The sequence below is a fragment of the Bubalus bubalis genome, chromosome 3 (genome assembly GCF_019923935.1).
Source record: "Bubalus bubalis isolate 160015118507 breed Murrah chromosome 3, NDDB_SH_1, whole genome shotgun sequence".
In the NCBI taxonomy this organism is placed as follows: domain Eukaryota; kingdom Metazoa; phylum Chordata; class Mammalia; order Artiodactyla; family Bovidae; genus Bubalus; species Bubalus bubalis.
Window position 1 is genome coordinate 504,592 of NC_059159.1, and position 19,541 is coordinate 524,132.

General features: G+C 54.1%; 1 protein-coding gene across 8 annotated transcripts in view; it reads right to left on the reverse strand.

Moving 5' to 3' along the window:
• The window catches only part of PRKCA (protein kinase C alpha), a 294,769-nt gene that overhangs the window by 61,186 nt on the left and 214,042 nt on the right, over positions 1–19,541 (reverse strand). For all 8 annotated transcript variants that reach the window (XM_044938474.2, XM_025279320.3, XM_025279318.3 and 5 more), the window contains 2 exons: positions 1,200–1,356; positions 22–156 (listed from right to left, as the gene is read on the reverse strand). In XM_044938474.2, the coding sequence (XP_044794409.1) occupies positions 22–156; positions 1,200–1,356 (292 nt within the window). The remainder of the gene's footprint in view (positions 1–21; positions 157–1,199; positions 1,357–19,541) is intronic.

The following is a 19,541-nucleotide window of genomic DNA, read 5'->3' on the forward strand; positions in this document are numbered from 1 at the left end:
GACACACTCAGCCTTCCTCACCATCCGCTGGCCGGCATCTTCATCAGCTCCGAGACCCCAAAGGAAAGGGACCCCATGAAGTCATTCCGTGTGGTTCGATCCCAGTCCCAGATCTCCACAGACAGTCGCCGGTCTTTATCAGAAGGTTTTAATTTGCTATCAAAGAACACACACACAGATACAGGGTTATCTTTACTGTGGTTTATGGGATGATACCACATGCTCGAGATCTGAACTTGAGATTAAAAAAATAGTATATTCAATTCTCTTCCTGTGGTTCTCCATCATCAACAAAGTGCCAGCCCCTCAGTAACCAAAGCTCTAGACAAGAGGTTAGCAAATTATGAGCCATGGGCAAGTCAGGCCCACTGCTTGTGTGTGTAAATAAAATTTTATTGAAACAGTCACGGCTGTTTGTCTGGACACATTTGGCTATGGCAGCTCTGAATCTAGAACAGTACCTGCAACAGAGACTGGATGACCCATAAGGCCTAAACCATTTACTGTCCAGCCCTTCCCAGAGCAAGGCCGGAGGGCCTCTGGTCTATAGCCTAGACAGCTACGTCTGGGTGTGACAGACAAGCTGCTTCCTGCGTTCTCATTCGCAGAGAGGGCCCCTTGCTTATGCTCAGCTGTGCTCAGAGCTTTCTTGTTCCTGACTTACTCAGGCCTCCACTCCCCAACCTTTCCTCCCTTCTTTCCCCCCTCCCATCTCTGTCTCCAAAATCTTTTCACTCCTTTCAGGCCCACATTAAATGTCGCCTTCCCCAGAAAGTCTTCCCTGCTTAGATGTAAAGATAGCCTTCCCATTTCAGTGGCAACATCAGCTTCGATGGTTACTCACTTATCCCATGTTTTAAAAACTATTGTTTAAACTCTTACCTACAGCCTTACCTACCTCTTACCTACAGCCTCCTCTAACCACCACCCCCCTCAAAAAACCAAAGTCCGCCAAGAGGACTTGATTCAACATCTGAAATGTGAGAGAATTTTTTATACAGGAGTTACTGATGGTCACTTGGGGTATCGTGTATAAGTCTTGGTAAACTGAGTTTCTATCCATCAACCAAGGGTGACCACAGCTACGTCTCTAGCAGCCGTGGGAGGATAGCCTAGGGATGAATCGATGTCTAAAGACGTTTATGACAAGCCCAGCTCATCGCTGCTCAGAACGTGGAGGAGGAGGGGGTTCAGCTCACAACGTGAAGGACTCGTCCCACCGGGGGTTCAGCGTCGAGCGAATGGTCTTGGTTTTCTGTTTGCTCTCGTTCTTGGGGTCAGGAATAAGTTTCAGCTTCACATAAGGATCTGAAAGCCCATTTGGATCCATAGGGATTAGGTTTTTCGCGTCTCGTACTGAGAAGAGAGAAGAAGAAAGATCCCAGGTTACAAAAGGAGAACAGACCCACGCTGCTGAGCGTCCTGCATCAGGACCCGGCCGATTGAGAGGCGTCATGATGGTGTTGAAGCAGGGGAGGAGGCTCTGACCCTCACCACGAGAGAAGCTGCCCGCTGCCACTGCCCACCACAGGCAGTGGGCCTTGGGGACCCAGCGGTCAAGCCTGGAGACTCAGCACTGGCCCGGTCCAGCAGCATCTGTGACACCGGGGTTGCTGCCCAAACCTGGGGAAGCAGAATCTGCATCCTAACACCCTCCCCACCACCACCCCCAGCCGGGAGAGCTGGTCCGCCTCCCGCCTGAGCAGCCAGCAGGCTAGCCCACACACGGCGGCACTGGAACCCCTACAAGAGGTCGTCTCTTTCCTTTGTAGAGCTGGTGGCTTCTAGCCCGCTGTGCATGAGGATTGCACAGGAGGGGCGCTGACCCAGGAGGAAGACTCAGAAGCCTTTCCCAAGACCCTGGGTGGCCCCAGTGCCCATTCGAGACGGAGAAGCAAATGGAAACTAAAGTGGAGACAAGGCCGTGTCGCCTGCAGAGGGGCAGCTCCGCGGAGCAGCTGATGGAGGTGCGGGAGGGCTGATGCCAACACCTGTCAATCACCCGTCGGTCTGACGAGAAGGGACCGTGGCTGGGGGCCTTCCTCACTCTACCCCCCAGCGCAGCTAAAAGCTCTGGGGCCCCCAGTCAGCTGGACACCACGGGAACACATCTCCCTGGGCCCAGACTCTCAGCCCAGCAGCTCTCACAGCGTGACCCCTGGACGGCGGCCTCGGCTTCACCAACCGAGTCAGAACTGGGTGGAGGCAGGGGGCTTCCAGGTGGTTCTGTGGGGAAGCTGGCAAGATCCACTGCTCCAGCCCATCAACAGACTGTCAGCTTAGTGTGATTGTCAAAGGAGGAATTTAGATGAATTTCAGAAGACGGGGCCAATGCTGGTGGTGGGCGGTGGGGGAGGGGACAGGTGAAAGGGGCTGAACGCACTGGGTGTTCAGGTGGAGCCCTAAGGGCAGAGGTCAGAGATGAGCGCTACTTGGGCACCGGGAGACCCACCAAGGGCTGGCACCATCCTTGCCCGGAAGCCTTAGCACGGGAAGGTGACGGTGTGGCCATGTTCTAGTAACCTGCTCCAGTGTCCGAGGGGCGGCAGGCCGGCCCAGGGTGACCTGCTCCAGTGTCCGAGGGGCGGAAGGCCGGCCCAGGGTGACCAGCCACAGAGCAGCCAGCCATGTGTTCCTCATACACCACTGACTCCCTCTAGCAACTTACCCATAAAACAGTACCTAACCTCACGCAGCCGAGAGCGGACAGGACAGAAGCAAGTGTCCGGCTCGGCCGCCCCATGACCCGCTTCCCAGACAGACCTCCATCCTGTTATCCCAAGTGCTGGGAACAGCAGTTCATGAGCTGCTGCTGCTTCCTCTAGATCAGCCAGCAGAGGCATATTTCCTGCAGCACAGGAGGGCTGCAGAAGGACACGTAGGCAAGTAGACACAGTGCCTTCTGCTGTTGGCGGCTTGGAAGCAGCAGAGAAGAAAAGACAGCAGGACGTGAGCACGCATGACACCCTGGATGCAGAGTCCCAGCCTCATCCCGCCGCCCAAACTCCACGGTCTTCACTGAGACAGGAGGTTCCAGGGGCCCTGACCACTGGAGAAGTGTGACCCAGCTTTTTAAGCACAACGCAGAAGGTCTACTCCCTTAAAAAAGCAACCTGAGTATTACAAGAGATGACAAATTTGGGCTGAAAAACGAAGCTCTCCCTTGGAGAACAGGAGGGGCTGAAGGGCTCACTCCACCCGACTGAGAGGTGTGAGTGCGGTGGTCAGTTCAGTCCAGTTCAGCTTAGTCGCTCAGTCGTATCCGACTCTTTACGACCCCATGGACCGCAGCATGCCAGGCCTCCCTGTCCATCACCAACTCCCCCGGAGTCCACCCAAAACCATATCCATTGAGTCGGTGATGCCATCCAACCATCTCATCCTGTCTTCCCCTTCTCCTGCCCTCAATCTTTCCCAGCATCAGGGTCTTTCAAATGAGTCAGCTCTTCGCATCAGGTGGCCAAAGTATTGGAGTTTCAGCTTCAACATCAGTCCCTCCAATGAACACCTAGGACTGATCTCCTTTAGGATGGACTGGTTGGATCTCCTTGCAGTCCAAGGGACTCTCAAGAGTCTTCTCCAACACCATAGTTCAAAAGCATCAGTTATTCAGCACTCAACCTTCATTCTTGGGGATGCGATTCTAAAATCATTCAGTGGTTGGGGTGTTCTGGTTGCCAAGTAATCTCTACGGCAGGGCCTCAGGGACCAGCTGACATCAGCCTAAGAAGCGACAGGCTGGTGCCTGGACCCCGTGAGACGACATGTCACCAAGACTCGGGCCCGAGAGCATCCGGTGCTCCTGGCCCAGGAGGCCACGGGCGCTGTGCCCACGCACGCGCAGGAGCGATGCTTTGTGTGCGACGCTAATTCTAAGACAAACGTCACCGGGAAATCACAGGGAGAAGAGACAGCTGCCGTGGGTGTACCGCAAGCTGGGTAATTGTGCTTGAAAGCAGGGATTTTTTTAAGATCACAAAAACAAATCCTGGAACGAGGGTAAATGACATTCGACAAAATAGCATGACGCGCGTCCAAACCAGTTCGGTTTCCCCCCCAGCCCTGCCCTGCCAATAACCCCTGAAATATCCCTCGTGTGCACCACAAGAGCCTGGTGGGTGGGCTGTATTTTCATTTTATTTTCTTTATTTGCCCAGTAAGCACCCACTAGTCTCATGCTGGAGAAGCACAGTGAATGGAGTGAGAGGGGAGCTTTGGTCCGTAAGATGTTGAGGTCCGGTGGCGCGGCAGGCTCCTCCAACCCCGCCCCGCCCCCCCACAGTGGGTGGGGTGCGGGGAAGAACGTCCTGCCTTGGAGGAGGGCAGGGATGACCTCCAGCTTTCCCTGCTCCCACCATCAGGATGCAGGCGTCCTTGTCTTGTGGGTCCAGCAGGATCAGCTTCCCGTGGCTGCTGGGACACATGACTGCAAACTCGGCGGCTTAAAATTAGAGATTTATTCCCACAGGTCTGGAGGCCAATGTCAGAATCACCAGGATAAAATCAAGGTGTTGGAAAACCTGCTGTACAGCAGAGGGAACTCTGCTCCACGCTGTGTGCCAGCCTGGATGGGAGGGGAGTTTGGGGGAGAATGGACACATGTATATGGATGGCTGAGTCCCTGCACTGTGCATCTGAAGTTATCACATTGTTAATCGGCCAAACCCCAATACAGAATGGTTTTGGTGTTAAAAAAATAAAACTAAAATTGGAAAAAAAAACTCAAGGTGCTGGCAGCACCATGTTCTGGCCGGAGGCTCCAGGGAAGAAGCTGCCCCTGCGTCTCGCAGCCTCACCAGGCTGGCGGCCACGTCGCTCCAGCCTCTGCTCAGCCCCCAGGCCACCCTCCTGTGTGTCAGCGCCCCCACCACACCTCTCTCATCAGGACGCCTGTGACGGGACTGAGGGTCCACCTGGTGTTAACTGGGAACGTCCGCCCTCCTCTGGATTCGTCCCTTCAGCACATCGGCCAAGACCCTTGGGTCAAACAAGACGACTCTCAGAGCTCCTGGGACTCGGCCCTCACTGCCCAAAATGGGCCTCCCCGCGTGGGCCAGGAGGACGCCATGTCCCCGAGGCCTGTTCCCGCCGCGCCTTTAGCTCCTCTGACGATGCTGCGGGAGGAGGAGCCGCATCTTGGGGGAGGGGGTTCTGCTCCAGGAGCCAGGACTCCAGCAAACGCAGCCGGTGGGGGACGCGGGCTGCTTCCGGAACAGGAGGGTTCACCCAGCATCCCTGGCATGAGACGCAGCGGGGGCGGCCAAGCTGTCTAGCAGTGGGCGCAGTGCCCAGGGTGGGGCGGTTCTGAGCCAAGCCTCTCCAGCCATCAGAGAGACGAGCCCTGGCCAGCATGGGCTCACAGGAGGGGTCAACGGGCAAGCTCAGGCCCGGGAAGGGTCAGAACCAGCCAGGTCCCAGGCCGGTGGGTGGCTCGGGTCACCTGGTAGGCAGGGCCCGGGCTGCCTTGACTGGCACCAGGGCTGGGCACAGAGGGCAAAGCGCCCAGGTCCCCTCCCAGTGCCCACAGGTGTCCACACTGCCGGGCAACACGGCCCCTGAGGGCACTCCGGGCAGAGTCCTCCTCCTCTTTTCAGCCACGAGCTCCTGGAGCACTGGCCTATGGTTTGTATGACAACCTTTGGGCGCCTGCAGGCTCCGGGCTATGTGCCTTCAGCGCCTGGCTCTCAAGAACGGAGGGACCCTCCTTTCTCCACGCCCTTCAGGACCAGTGTCTATACAGGAGGGAGCATCCGCCTTCGGGTGGGCAGGGGTCTAGGGCGGCCCCCGCGATGGGCAGTGAGGACCGGCCAGGGCAGCTCCTAGATGGGAGGCCTTTGAGGGGAGGGCTGCCCACTGGGCCCCCAGTTCTCCATGAGCATGTGGGCACCCCAAGGGGCCAGGCTCGATCTGGCGGAAGGAGCGATGGAGCCAGAGGTGGTGGGGAGCCGAGGATGGGGGCTCACAGGCCTGGTCACCAGTAGGTGACCGAGGAGACGCTAAGTCACATCACTGTGACTTTAGAACAGAGAGAATTTCTGAGGCTTGAGTGACATTGTGTCTTGGAGGCGCCCAACCTAGAAACGAGGGCAACAGCCTGTGTGCTGTTACTGAAACGTTCTGTCTCGGTTCTGGGGACGCTCCACGCTTGGTTCCACATGCACCCAGGGATGCGGCCTGGCCCCGACGGGCTGATTACTGAGCGTGTCAAACAGTTAACCGTACCCTACACAGTGTGCTCGGTACTTGCCTGGCCCCGACGCTCAGCCCCCACCGGGGAGCCCCTGCTCTGATGCTGATGACTCTGAATCCCTGCTGCTGAGTGAGGCTCATGACACAAGCTTGGGAGCTGTGACCTGACCCCTGAACCTCCACGCCCCTCCACCTATCTGGGTTCACCCTGCCCTGTCCTTGGCCAGCGGGGACCTGCCCCTTCCCCAGCCCTCCCGGGGCTGCAGCCTGGACCTTGGCGCCAGACCTGTCGTCTCCAACCTCCCCTCCGCGCTTGCCCGGCCCACTGGAGCTTCAAGTCTAGAGACTCAGGGCAACTTGAGAGCAGGGGCAGCTCCAGGCCCCACCTGGTGGGGCGTCTCCCCGCACCTGGTCCAGACCCGTGAGAGATGTGGAGATTCTCTGGGCTGAGACGCTACAGCTGACTGGAGAGCTGGTGAACACCGCGTCTCCGGCTGCAGTTCATAAAGCGTCCATTCGGAGGGACTCTCGGACAAGGAAAAGCCTCACAGGCCTTCTTGGTGGAGAATAAAGTCGGGTCCAAAGCAGGCGATATGTTTTGGAAAACGTTAACTGCTCAGAAGGAAGGGTCACTGGGCCCACAGAGGTTTAAAGGACACGACGCGGCCCCAGCTTTCAGGGGAAACAAGCCGGAAAGGACCCCTCTCACTTGGGGAAGGGAAGTCCTATACAGAACTTCTCTGGATTTCGGGAATAAAATGCAAGGCGGCATTGGCCACAGGAGTGATTTTTGACTGAGTAACGATGGACCAGGACTCGGAGAACAGCCTGGGCCCCTGGCGCTGTCTCTCTGCTCCATCTGATCTGATTGCACGTGTTGTCTGCTTACACTGTCTGTATTGAAACCTCCAGAATTCTGGATTTGATCTGCTCCATGTCCTGTGGCTCAGTGGTAAAAGAACCCGCCTGCAAGGCAGGAGCCACAGGATACCTGGGTTTGATCTCTGGGTTGGAAAGATCTCTTGGAGGAGGAAATGGCAACCCACTCCAGTATTCTTGCCTCAGAATCCTATGGACAGAGGATCCTGGTGGGCTACCATCCATGGAGTTGCAAAGAGTCAGACACAACTGAAGCCACGTAGTCACATGCACATGTTAAGAATATGCGGCCCATACATTTCATCATCTTTGCTTCCTTTATGGCCAAAGACAAAGGTGAGGAACATAAGCAACAGGAATGTCCACCTGCTCAGCCTTCCCCGCCCCACTCCAGAGCCAGGGCTGATTCACTTAATGCTCTGTCTCACTGGCGAGGCCCATGCTTTGATGATAAGAATGTAATTTCTGTCCCAGGAAATCCAGTGTCATCCACAGACCAGAAAAAACCCGAGTCAGCAACTCTACCACCAAAATCCCATGAACGAATGAAAGAGAACTTACAAGAATTTGGTATGAGATGAGAAAAAGCAACTTTTGGTCCTTGGACAAGAATCATAAATGTTTTACTACTTTTTCTCTTCCAGTTAGTGGAAAGTAACAATTTCTATTAAACTTCTATGACCTTAAAGTTGCAAGAGGAAATGGAATCTGGTTGTTGGAGAAATAATATTTTCCAGGTTATGGGAGCCCAAATGATTCTGTATAAACAACAAGAAACTCTTAAGAAAGACTTCTTTTTCTTATTATGAGAGGAATGGATATACTCGTCATTCAAAAACTAAAACACATAAAAGTATTAAGAAGAAAAGGAAAACCACCTAAGCTTCTGCTGTAAGAGAACTGCTCTTACCACCCGGCTCTTTGCTCTGCACTTATCTGCACTGAAACATTTATTCTTATAGAGTCCATGTCTAGAAACAGAGGGGCTTTTTGTTGGTTTTGTTTTGGTTTTTAAATTTCTTTTGGCCACACCACACGGCTTATAGGATCTTAGTTCCCTGACCAGGGATTGAACCTGGGCCCTCGGCAGAGAAAGCACGGAGTCCTACCCGCGGGACGGCCAGGGAACGCCCTAAGAACACAGTGTAGGAACCCGCCTTTATGACACAACAAGGTATGTTTTGAAAGCATTTTAAAAGGCTGGCATCCCAGTTTCTAGCTATCTCATGATCTATTTTATCCATCCCCTGTCTCAGCCATCTATGTAGATTAAAATTCTTCCCCTTTGTGTAATCACATGGCAACGGATCATCTTCCCGTGTCAACATCCATCTGAAATTCTGTTTTCCCTCAGGTTACACATTATTATTAGAAATGGACCGGAGGGGGTAAAATCATTCACGACTCTGATGTGCATTGCCAAATTACTCCCCCAGAAGTCATATCAAAGTTTTATGAAGGGTGTGGGGATAAAACTTAAAAATAACTTGTAATTGTGGCTTCCTTGATTATTTTCGAGGCTTAACTATTTCCCCCCTGCTATGTTAGTGTTTCTGTTTCTTTGATTTCGTCCTTGTCCAAGTTCCCTATAGGGTGGTAAAGCATTTTCCTACCAGGTCACAAGAGCTCTTTAGATGTACTGCTGCTACTGCTAAGTTGCTTCAGTCGTGTCCGACTCTGTGTGACCCCATAGATGGCAGCCCACCAGGCCCCACAGTCCCTGGAATTCTCCAGGCAAGAACACTGGAGTGGGTTGCCATTTCCTTCTCCAATGCATGAAAGTGAAAAGTGAAAGTGAAGTAGCTCAGTCGTGTCCGACTCTTAGCGACCCCATGGACTGCAGCCTACCAGGCTCCTCCGTCCATGGGATTTTCCGGGCAAGAGTACTGGAGTGGGGTGCCATTGCCTTCTCCCTCTTTAGATGTAAAGGAATGACAAAGGCCCTTTGTCTCGTGTGCTGCAAACTTCATTTAGATTTCACTCCCCGTGCTTCCAGCAACACAGCAGCTCAAGTCTTTATACAGCTAAGTCTGTCAAGCATTTCCTTTTTTACTTCTTCTATTTCTTTTACATTCAGAAAATCCTTGCCTTTCCTGAGATTAGCCAAATATTCACTTAAGTTTTCTTCAATTATCCTGTCTTTTTTTTTTTTTAATATATTTAACTTTTAAATCCATTGGAAATTTATTTTGGTGTACAGTGTGAGTTTTCCTTATTTTTTTCTTCCAAATGTTTAGACAACTCTCCGAACAACATTCTGAAATGAGCCATCGTTTCTCCATTCAGTCATGTGGCTTCTGCTCTGTTGATCGGAGGCCGTTTCTCTTGTCATATTCGACTCTGCATTCAGTCACGTGGCTTCTGCTCTGTTGATCGGAGGTCGTTTCTCTCGTCATATTCGACTCTCCTAATTCTTGCAAAAAGCCTGTACTTTTTTTTTTTTTTTCCATGTGGTATCTAGTTCCCTGACCAGGGATTGAACCCGAGCCCCCTGCACTGGGAGCCCAGAGTCGTAACCACTGGGCTGCCAGAGGAGCCCCAGCCTGCACTTAACCTGTTGTGACATAGCCTTGGGCGTCCAGGGGCACGGTGTCCTGACTGAGGGCGAGTCCTCTTCAGCTGCCCCTTTCCTGTTCACCGAGTAAATTTCCATCCCTTCTTATTCTCAGTGTTCACGGTTACTCAGAGCAACAAGGTGATGGCCCAGAGAGGAACTCGATGAGAGCCAGAACTTGGTCTGGGGACCCGGCTCCTCGAAAGGAGGGGTCAAGCCTGAGTCACTGGGTTGGGGGCACGGAAGGCAGCCCCCCGCCCCTTCCCCAGCCACCCCCTCCATCTGATGACTTCCCCTCCATCTGGGCTGAAAATAGACTGAGCTGAGCTGAAAATAACCAAGGAGATTAAATTAAATTAAGTCGGGCCTGGCTCCCAGGCAGCTGCTAATAAAACTATAAGCACCCACATCAGTGCGGCAGAGATGGAGGTGTTTACTGCTCCTCTCTCTCTCTTCACCTGGAAGCAGCCGAACCCTCGAGAGACCAGGCCCAGTGAAACCAGCCTCCTCACCGTCACCTTTACCCGAGGCTTTGAGCAGGATTTGCTCTTGCCAGCTCGTCCTGGAGAGCCCTGTGTTCAGGAGGCCTTTGCAGGGCTCCCCCATCAGGAGTTCAATGCTGAGCATCACCCATGACACCCGCTTGGCCGGCAACGGTCCTGCACGTGCCAGCAGGAGGGCCCTGCCGTCCACAGGGTGGTCCCGTCCCCAGAGGGATCGGCAATGCGCCCACACACTCCTGGTCCCCAGAAATGGTCTCAAAATGATGCTCTCAGGGACATGTCCCTCAGGGGCTACTGGGGGGCTCGGATCAGTATTTGCTTCTGCAACACAAGAGCCTTAGGAGACAAAGGCCTTAGTAACAAGCCGTCTCCCCGAGGCCCTTCCATCTGTGCTACCACCACGGTCTTTAATCTGAGAATATGAAGCTGAAGATAAACATTAGCTAGACTGCCCAGGTCAGGGGTATGAGCTTTTCAGTTGTCAGAGCCTCTGGTCGTCTCCGCCACAGTTGAAAAAACAAACCTCGATGCTCTCACTACCTTTGGGATCATTCTCCAACTGAGCCCATCTGTCAACACTTTGGAAATTCCCAAGGCGACCACATGCATCGAGCCTACTTGAGGCTAAATTAATTCCGAAAAAAAGGCAAGACTAGGGGCCAAGGATCTTGGATGAAAAACTTTTAATCCGGCAAAATAACCAAGCTCTTCATACACCCCTAAGCCATGGCACCTTCACCACCACCATCTCGGCACAGCAGTGAGGTAGGCGGAGGTTAAACGGGAGGGAGGCCAGAGAGGCAGCACCCTCAGTCCAGAGATGCAGGCGGGAAGGGTCTGCCCCCCACGGGGCTCTAGGAGGCGGGCATCTGGGGTCTAAGGGCTCGGAGAGGGCCAGGTGAGGGCACCTGCTGCCCGAGGGAAGTCGCCACAGTTTACACACCAAGCAGGAGACACGTCATTTTCCTGACCGTGGGGGGAGCCTGATGGGCTGACTCGCAGGGAAAATGTACCTCGTTTTTCTTTCCCCGGCTGGAGGGAAGCCAGGTAGCTTGGTGTTTCTCAGAGAGAAGCTAAGACTCGGAGGCATTGTTAGCATGTCCCCAGCTGTTCGCTCTCGCAGCTGGAACTCTTCCAGAAAGCAAAGCCGCGGGGGTGAGAGGGGCAGTGCCGCCAGGACCCAGAGAGCTGCTCGGCCTCCAGACCATGCTGCCAAGCAGCCCACAGTGCGGGCGAGGGAGCTTCGTCTAGGTCTCCAGCCCGAAGCACAGGTCTCCATGCTTCCTGGGTCACTCGTCCTACATACTAAGGGGGCCGATTCAGAGGGTACCAGCGTCACAGGATCTCCTGTCCATCAGGACTGCGGACACACAGCCCGGAGCGCTGCTCTACGGCTTCCGAATAAAAGGGGTGATTAATGTCCAGGGTGGCAGGGTTGGACAAACACAGCTGAGTCCAGACATTTTCTTTATCCTTGCCTGTCCCTGGAGACTGGCCAGGCTGGGAATACGTTCCTTTGTTCCAAAGGGACTTGTGAGTCATGAACAAGTTTCAAACCGAAGCCTAGACATCGTCTCTGCTCTTCAGTGATTTCACACACAGGCAACAAGGTCAAAGGAAAAGGCCTCAAAGCCGAAGACCCTGTTCTCACCCCCATCCCAACCCCCACCACCTTTCTGCACGACCCTGGCTGATGAAGTGTGGTGTTCTGTTTGCTCAGCATCACCCCCGTTCCCGCACACACCGACTGCCCTCCGATAAGCCCCACCCGGCAGCCAGGGTCCAGGGTGCAGAGGGGGCACTTAACCCAACACGAGCCAACACAGCCTTCCCTGGGGCCACGGATTCACACCTGACGCTGCAGGAGACACGGAGCTGTCAGAGGCAGACGCGGGCCGCGCCTCCCGCACAGCGGAGGCAGCTTAGCTTGCCGTGAAAAAGACAAAAGCAGCAGCTGGAGAAGGATGGGTGAGCAGGGCCCGCCCCTACCTCCGGCGTCCCCGGGGCCCCAGGGCACCCCCGCCCACGAGCTACGCAAGAGACCCAATTTCTCGGGGGGAATCTCTCCTTTCTAAGAGTGGGTTGGAATTGAGTTTTGTCCTTCACAACCCAAAACCCCACCAAATAGTCACGCTCCCTCTCTAAGCCTTGGTTTTTATAGACATAACATAAAAGGCTGGACCACGGCCGTGCCTTTCAAACTCCGCTCCTCGGAGCCTCTGCCTGGGCCATGGGGGTGGATGGGGGGCCCTCCTCTCCTCTTCGACTCAAGCACTTTTGTTAGTGGGAATGTCCACCACTGCAACCAAGACATCCCTTGAAGGCATCTGCTGTTCAGACTTGGCTGAAATTGTTCCTGCTACTGTTCAGCCACTAGGTTGGGTCCAATACTTTGCAACCCCGTGGACTGCAGCACACCAGGCTTCCCAGTCCTTCACTATCTCCTTGAGCTTGCTCATACTCACGTCCGTTGAGTCAGTGATGCCATCCAACCATCCCATTCTCTGTCTTCCCCTTCGCCTCCCGCCCTCAATCTTTCCCAGCATCAGGGTCTTTACCAGTGAGTCAGCTCTTCGCATCAGATCACTTTTATGATCCTAGAAACATAAGTTCCTGTATCCTTCCTTAATGGAGTGTTACTCATTTGATGTATGCCAAGGAATTTTTCTTTTTTAAAAAATAAACTGGCATCCTTCAGGAGCTTGAGGTTCTGAGCGTCACCAAGGGTCCCTGTCTCTTGGGGCGGGGTCTGAGGGGGCATCTGGGGTCGGGCAGGGTGGCAGCGTGTGAGTGGGAGGTCATGAGGCTGCACAGGGCTGACGGGAACCCACCAGCACACGCTCCCTCTGGGCTTCTGGGCTCCTCTGAGTGTGGTCTCCCAGGCCACCCATGAGATGTGATGGACAGCCAAAACAATCCCCGTGTCCTGCAGCCCTAGTCCCAGCCGTGGACGCCCAGCTGCAGAGAGACTTCCCCAAGGGGAAGAGCTGCCAGTGAGCGAGTTTTCCAGAACAAGAGACCCCCGACCCCCCCACCCCCACCCCACCCTGGCTGTTGAGCAAAGCCTGCGTTTCCTTCCATGACATCCCCGGCCCAGCGGGTCTAAGCTGGCAAAGCCACACTTCCTCTCCATGACTTTCCCCACAGCAACCCGCCTCGAAAACTTTTATAGGAACTTTGCCCTGCATCTGTTCTAGCTTCATTATTTTGGGGAAAGAATGCCTGCTTTGATTTTAAAAGGGACCCTGACTGTCTTTAATTAACCACAAACCCTGCGCTAATTACCCAGGAGGGTGGGTGGCAGCTACAGGCGCTGTTCTCCTCGGGAAGGCGGGTCCCCGGGCGCCTGGGAGCGAGCTTCCTGCAGGTGGCCCTGTCCCGCGCTATTCTACTGGGATGTTTTAGGACAGCCCCAGGAGCCAAATCTCGGCCTTCTCAGGAAATCTGCGTTCTTTCCCAGCGGAGGGAGGTGCCTGGAAGTTGAGCTGAACACACTCAGGTTTCTCAGCCCCATTTCGATGCCGATGCCTGGAGCACGCGCACACCACTGCCTGCAGAATCCGTCACACGTGGGGAAACATGGGCTCGTCAGAATAGGCTAATATTGGACCAAAGACAGGATCTGCTTCTTGAGCTTCTTGGTGGAGCATTCCCACCACCCACTCATGAAGATTCACTGAATCAAGAGAGGAGAAGTCTCCACATTTGGGGACATTTCCAGAGGGGAGCCAAATGACTCCTCAGCACGGGGTATTGAATTTTCCCAACCTTCTGGTGCAGAACCAGAAGGGACATTCCTCTCCCATCCTGATCCTCATAACATCTCTGCCCATTAAAGAGTTAAAAGAACGTTTCAGTGGAAGTGATTAAAACGACATCACTTTCAAGCCTCTAAGAGACTCCTCACTTGGCTAAGGCATTTATTTTCTAGAAGATGATCAAGTTGCTCGCAATAATTTCATGGCAATTAATCTTGTGCTTAAATGATAATCCTATAATTAAAAGCAATTAAAATCCCACACAAGAATGACCGGCTCGGTCAGTGTCAATGTCCCTGTATGCTACAGGGGTGGTCTTGGAAGAGGCCCCACAAATAATTTGTTTCTCCTCTTCCTGGGGATGCAGGCGTTCAAAGCCCATCTTTAAAAATGCTTCTTTGTGGCAGGAGTCACTGAAGTCAAAGCGGAAGGAGGGCTGAAGCTCCTACAAAGAATCCTATAAAAGGACTGGAGGTCGTCTGGAGCAGGAGACATAAGCCGTGTCACTCTGAGCTTGGAGACTGGGGTGTTTACAACAGAGGCAAACGGTGCCTTAAGGCACGGACACTGGCGGCCCTTGCCCAGCCTGGCCGTGCTGCCCACAAGCACCCAGAGTGCCCAGCCTGGAAAGCTGGGTGTGAGCCACTGCCCAGAGAGCCCTGCAGGAGGGACCGGCCACAGGAAGCACCCAGCAGCCGGTGGACACTGGACGGTTAGCTCTGCCACTGTGGGAGGTCAGGACGAGGACCACGGTCAGGCTGTAAGCACTGACGTGTCTCTTGGAGAAGATGCGACTACTTCTTGGTGGACGTATGTTTCTCTGAAGGATCCCAGAAGTCACGTGGCTTTATGAAATAGGCTAAAATGGGATCCCTTCTGTGTGATTCAGACAGAAGGCTAAGACGGTAAGACTCGCTTAGATTTGGGATGCAGGAGCACAGTGTAACGCTGAGTCCTCTCTGGGACTTCCCTGCTGGTTCAGGGATAAAGAAGCCATCTTCCAATGCAGGGGCTGTGGTTGGGGAACTAAGCTCTCTCGGGCCACAGGACAGCCAAAGCCACAACCAGAGAAGCCTGTGCACCACAGCGGAGACCCAGCACAACCAGAGAAGAGCAGAGTCGTTTTTCTCAATGCTGTGCCCACTGGGACCTTCCATCATCATCATCATCATTTACTCAACACATCTCAGGCACAAATTCAAGGCATTGGGAACAGGAGATAAGATGCCATCTCTGACCTCAAAGGGCTAATGGTCTGGCCGGGCGAGATGAGCACATAAGTAGTAATAAACACACAGCCACGTGGCAGATGGTGTCAAGGGCGTTAGGAGAAAGCAGCCCATCTTAGGCAGAGCATGAAGTGTCTGGAGGGGCTTCACAGAGACAACCACGCGGAGTGTGGGTGATGCTCCTGATGGAGTGGGGTGAACTGCCCGCACCTGTGTGGGCTCAGTCCTGGAACTCTCTGTGACCCTGTGGACTGTAGCCCGCCAGGCCCCTCTGTCCACAGGGTTTCCCAGGAAAGAAAACTGGACTGGTTGCCATTTCCTCCTCCAGCGGATCTTCCCGGTCCAGGGATGGAACCCACGTCTCTAGAGTGCCCTGCATTGGCAGGCTGGTTCTTTACGACTGAGCCACCTGGAACAGCCCATGAACAGCACAGCAGAGGACAGCAGGTGGAACCAGCCTGCCCCTGGGAAAGGGCACAGAGCTCTTCTCCTCGTGAGAACTCTGAGTGTCAGGGGTGGCGGGGGCGGAAGGGAGACACCTGGGGAGGGGAGCTACCAGCTGCCGACGGGGTCACACAGGTGTGGGGCACCGGGACGTGGGAATGTCCAGTTGGGGAAGAACACAGGGTAAAGGAGTCACTGAAAAGACGTCGGCCGTCTCCCGGAAGCAACACGTCTGAACCGGGCAACGTGCGAGCGTCTCCGGACACGCAGGCCGAGGTGTTTTCAGCTTCGAGGTCGTTCCTGTCCGCCTTCGCAGGGGGGCGCTGGACGTCAAGCACCGGCCCAGCCTGAGGTGGGTTCTTCCAAGACTGAGACTCACTCGGGAACACGTCAGCATCCTCTCCAACAACATGAAAACGGATCAAGTTCGCCGTCGATGCTAAAACCATCGGTGAAAGGCTGCTGGTCTCCAAACACAACACCCAGATGCCTTGTTAATCGCAAATGTTGAGAGTTACTGAGAAGTGGGGGGATCTGATGGGAACCGGTAACTGGGTGATCAAAGGTGCTAACAGTGCACTGATGAGAGTCACTCTGGACGCGCCCGGATAAGCAGCTGCCTGAGCCTGCCCCGCGCAGCCCAAACCAGCACCAGCCACATGGGCCCCGTCCCCACCTGTGCCCCTGAGCTGCATTTAATCCCACAGCCAAGCTTTTATTTAAGAGAAATGACCTCCAGCTAATGCCTTTTCCTTTCAGCGAGCGGCTGGGTGCGGCTCCTCCCCACTGGCAGCCCCAGACGTGCAGTCCCACCGCACAGGCCTTCTGGGCGCCGTGGAAAGCTCCCTCACAGAGCCTCCAGGCGACAGAGGGGCTGCCCACCCGTCCCCGCCCCCGGCATCCACAAAAAGTCAAGGGTCACCGTGAACCTCGGGGTCACCCCTGGAGTTCAGGGGAGGAGACTGATGCTCTGTCCTTGTGAAAAAACGATCCACCCGGACCGTAAACTTTCCTGTTTGAGAAAGAAGCATTTAACTCGGAGCTCTTGCTCCGTGACGCCTAAGACCCCGGCACGTGAAACGGTAGTGACTGTAGCCCTAAGCCCATGAATAAAGAAAATAATTCCCCTCGAGGCCGAACACGCTGGACTCCCTGACACCTGGGCCGGGGTCGAGCCCTGCACACCCTGAGCCGATCACAGCCCGCATCCTCACGTGGTAGCCTCTCCCACCCGTCCTCCCGGGGCCTCTGGGAAGCCACCCGCAGCTTCCTGGGAGCGGGCGAGGGGCCGCCCCAAGGGCCTCTGTGCTTACAGGCACGTCCCTTTCATTCTCTTCCTTGTCTTAATGCCCCCCCAAGACCACACACCCCACGATAAGCTCTACATCCTCCTCATCTCAGCATCCCCGGGGCCTGACGCCGGCTCAGAAACGGGTGACAGACGGTGCATCAGAGTGATTATTACGCAAAGCTGAGTCTCGCTGCCCCGATGGCCCCGACCGTGCTATTAAAAGGTGGAAGGACACAGAGCGTATGTAGAATGTTGTTATTTAAATCAGCAACCTGATGGCAGGTCCCCACACATTTCTAGAAGGTTCTTGGAGGATGCAACCTTGCAGCCGCCAGCAGCCTCACATCCTCACACTTGCAGGAAGCTCTCCCCCTCCCCTGGAGCCCGATTAGAACCTCCAACTCCACGCGGAACTAACAAACGAAGTATCTGAGAAAATCAGACTCTTCTGCAGGACAGTCTATTCAGGGAGATGTGTTCCTGAAACAACTGTAAAGCCTGCGATGTTTTTTCCATTTATTTACAACATTAAATTGAAAATTCGTTCCCATGAGGGATTTTTTTTTTCTTTACCACTCCTCCAAACCAAATAAAAAGCACACAGGAATGTAGGAAACCTATTAAAATCACATAGTAAAAGAAAAAAATGACACTGTTCAGATAACATCGCACCACTGCCCAAAGGCAAGAAGTAAAAATACACCAGGAAGCGGACGCCTTTCCCATAAATACTGCACCAATCTCTCAAGGACCCTGATCTCTGATTTCCAAAGGGCAATTTCCATCCCAGTAGTCCCTTGGGAGTTTCTATTTTACTTTGGGAATGATTTTCAAACTGGGTGAGTCTGCACAGGTCAAATGGAAACGGAGCTAATCTAACAATTAACACGAGTGCTTACGGTCTAAGAGCATGGCCCCAGAAGTCACTTGTGTGTGCACCATAAGATTGGCTCCTTGTGGGTTATCATTGACATCTGTGTTCTCACTGTGTGTGTGTTGTGTGTGCGTGCTCAGTCGTGTCTGACCCTTTGCGACCCCACGGACTGCACCACACCAGGCTTTCCTGTCCTTCATCATCTCCCGAAGTTTGCTCAAGCTCATGTCCATTGAGTCGATGATGCCATCCATCCAACCATCTCATCCTCTATTGTCCCCTTCCCCTCCTGCCTTCAATCTTTCCCAGCATCAGGGTCTTTTCCAATAAGTCAGCTCTTCATATCAGGTGACCAAAGAACTGGAGCTTCAGCTTCAGCATCAGTCCTTCCAACGAATATTTAAGGTTGACTTCCTTTAGGATGGACTGGTTGGATCTCCTGGCAGTCCAAGGGACTCTCAAGAGTCTTCTCCAACACCACAGTTCAAAAACATCAATTTTTCAGCGCTCAGTCTTCTTGATGGTCCAGCTCTCACATCCGTACATGACCCCTGGAAAAGCCAAGGCCGGCTAATCCCGTCACCTCCTCTCGCCGGCTCCTGCGCTCTTCCCTCTGGCCTCTCAAACACCCCCGTCCTTCAGCCTCCTCCAGGGATGTCAGTCCCACGTTTAGAGCTTCCGTTGCCTCAGAGAAGCTGCGGGGTGCTGATGTGGGTTGAGCAAACATTCATGGGTTTGCTGTTTATCCCAAAAGACTCTTTAATTGATGAGAGACGTGGGAGGGCCTCCACCTTTGGGTTCGGGAGTCAGACCTGGGCTCAAGCTCCAGCGCTGCCACTTCCCGCCTCGTCCCCGAGGCTTCCTGCCCCTCTGAGCTCAGAGAACAGTGCTCGGTGGCTCCGTACTGCGGGTGTCCGTGAAACGGGGGCTGTAAGGCTCAGCATGGAGAAAGGTCCAGTCCTGTGGACAGCGGGGACCCAGGCAGGATGCAGGATGGCAGCTGAGTTAGTGAGACCGCCTGTCACGACCGTGGGGCCTGATCTGCTGGGTGAGGGGGAGTCCGGGCAGGTGACGCGAGAGGCGGGGCACCCCTGAAGCAGCCTGTCTGGGCTCCTTCTGTCCTGGACGGGGAAGGCGGATCCCTTCTCTTTGGCTCTCGTTTTCTTACTGGCGTGTAGCCGCTTTCAGCATTGTGCTGGTCTCTGCCGTACAACAACGTGAGCCCGTTGTTGGAGCACATCTACCCCCGCCCTCCTGGGCGTCCCTCCACCCACGTCCTGCCCCTACCTAACCCTACCCAGAGCACCGCGCGAGCTCCCCATGTATACAGCAGCTCCCGCTGGCTGGCTGGCTTACACGTGGCGATGTGTATGCTTCAGGGCTACTCTCTCCCTTCACCCCACCCTCTCCTTCCCCCGCTGCGCCCGCAAGTCTCGCCGCTATGTCTGTGTCTCTAGTCCTACCTTACGAATACGTTCATCAATACCATTTTTCCAGATTTCCTATACATATGTGTTAATACACAATATCTGATTTCACTCCCTGACTCTAAAACATTTCCATTGACTAACCTGTGGTTCACACGTTTATCAGGTACTATGAAAGACGTGGCTGCTTTGCCACGTGAGCCCTGGTTCGGGAGCTGCCGGGTGAAGCATGTGGGGACTCTGCGCTATTTGCTTCTGTGACTTTTCTTTGCTACCGCAAGTGCCGCTAGTCACTATTCATTATTTATACCTCTGTTCTCCTTGAAGCCAGGCTAATTCTAATTCTGAACATCTAAAATTACTCTACAGATTTTAAAGAAATGATTACTAATT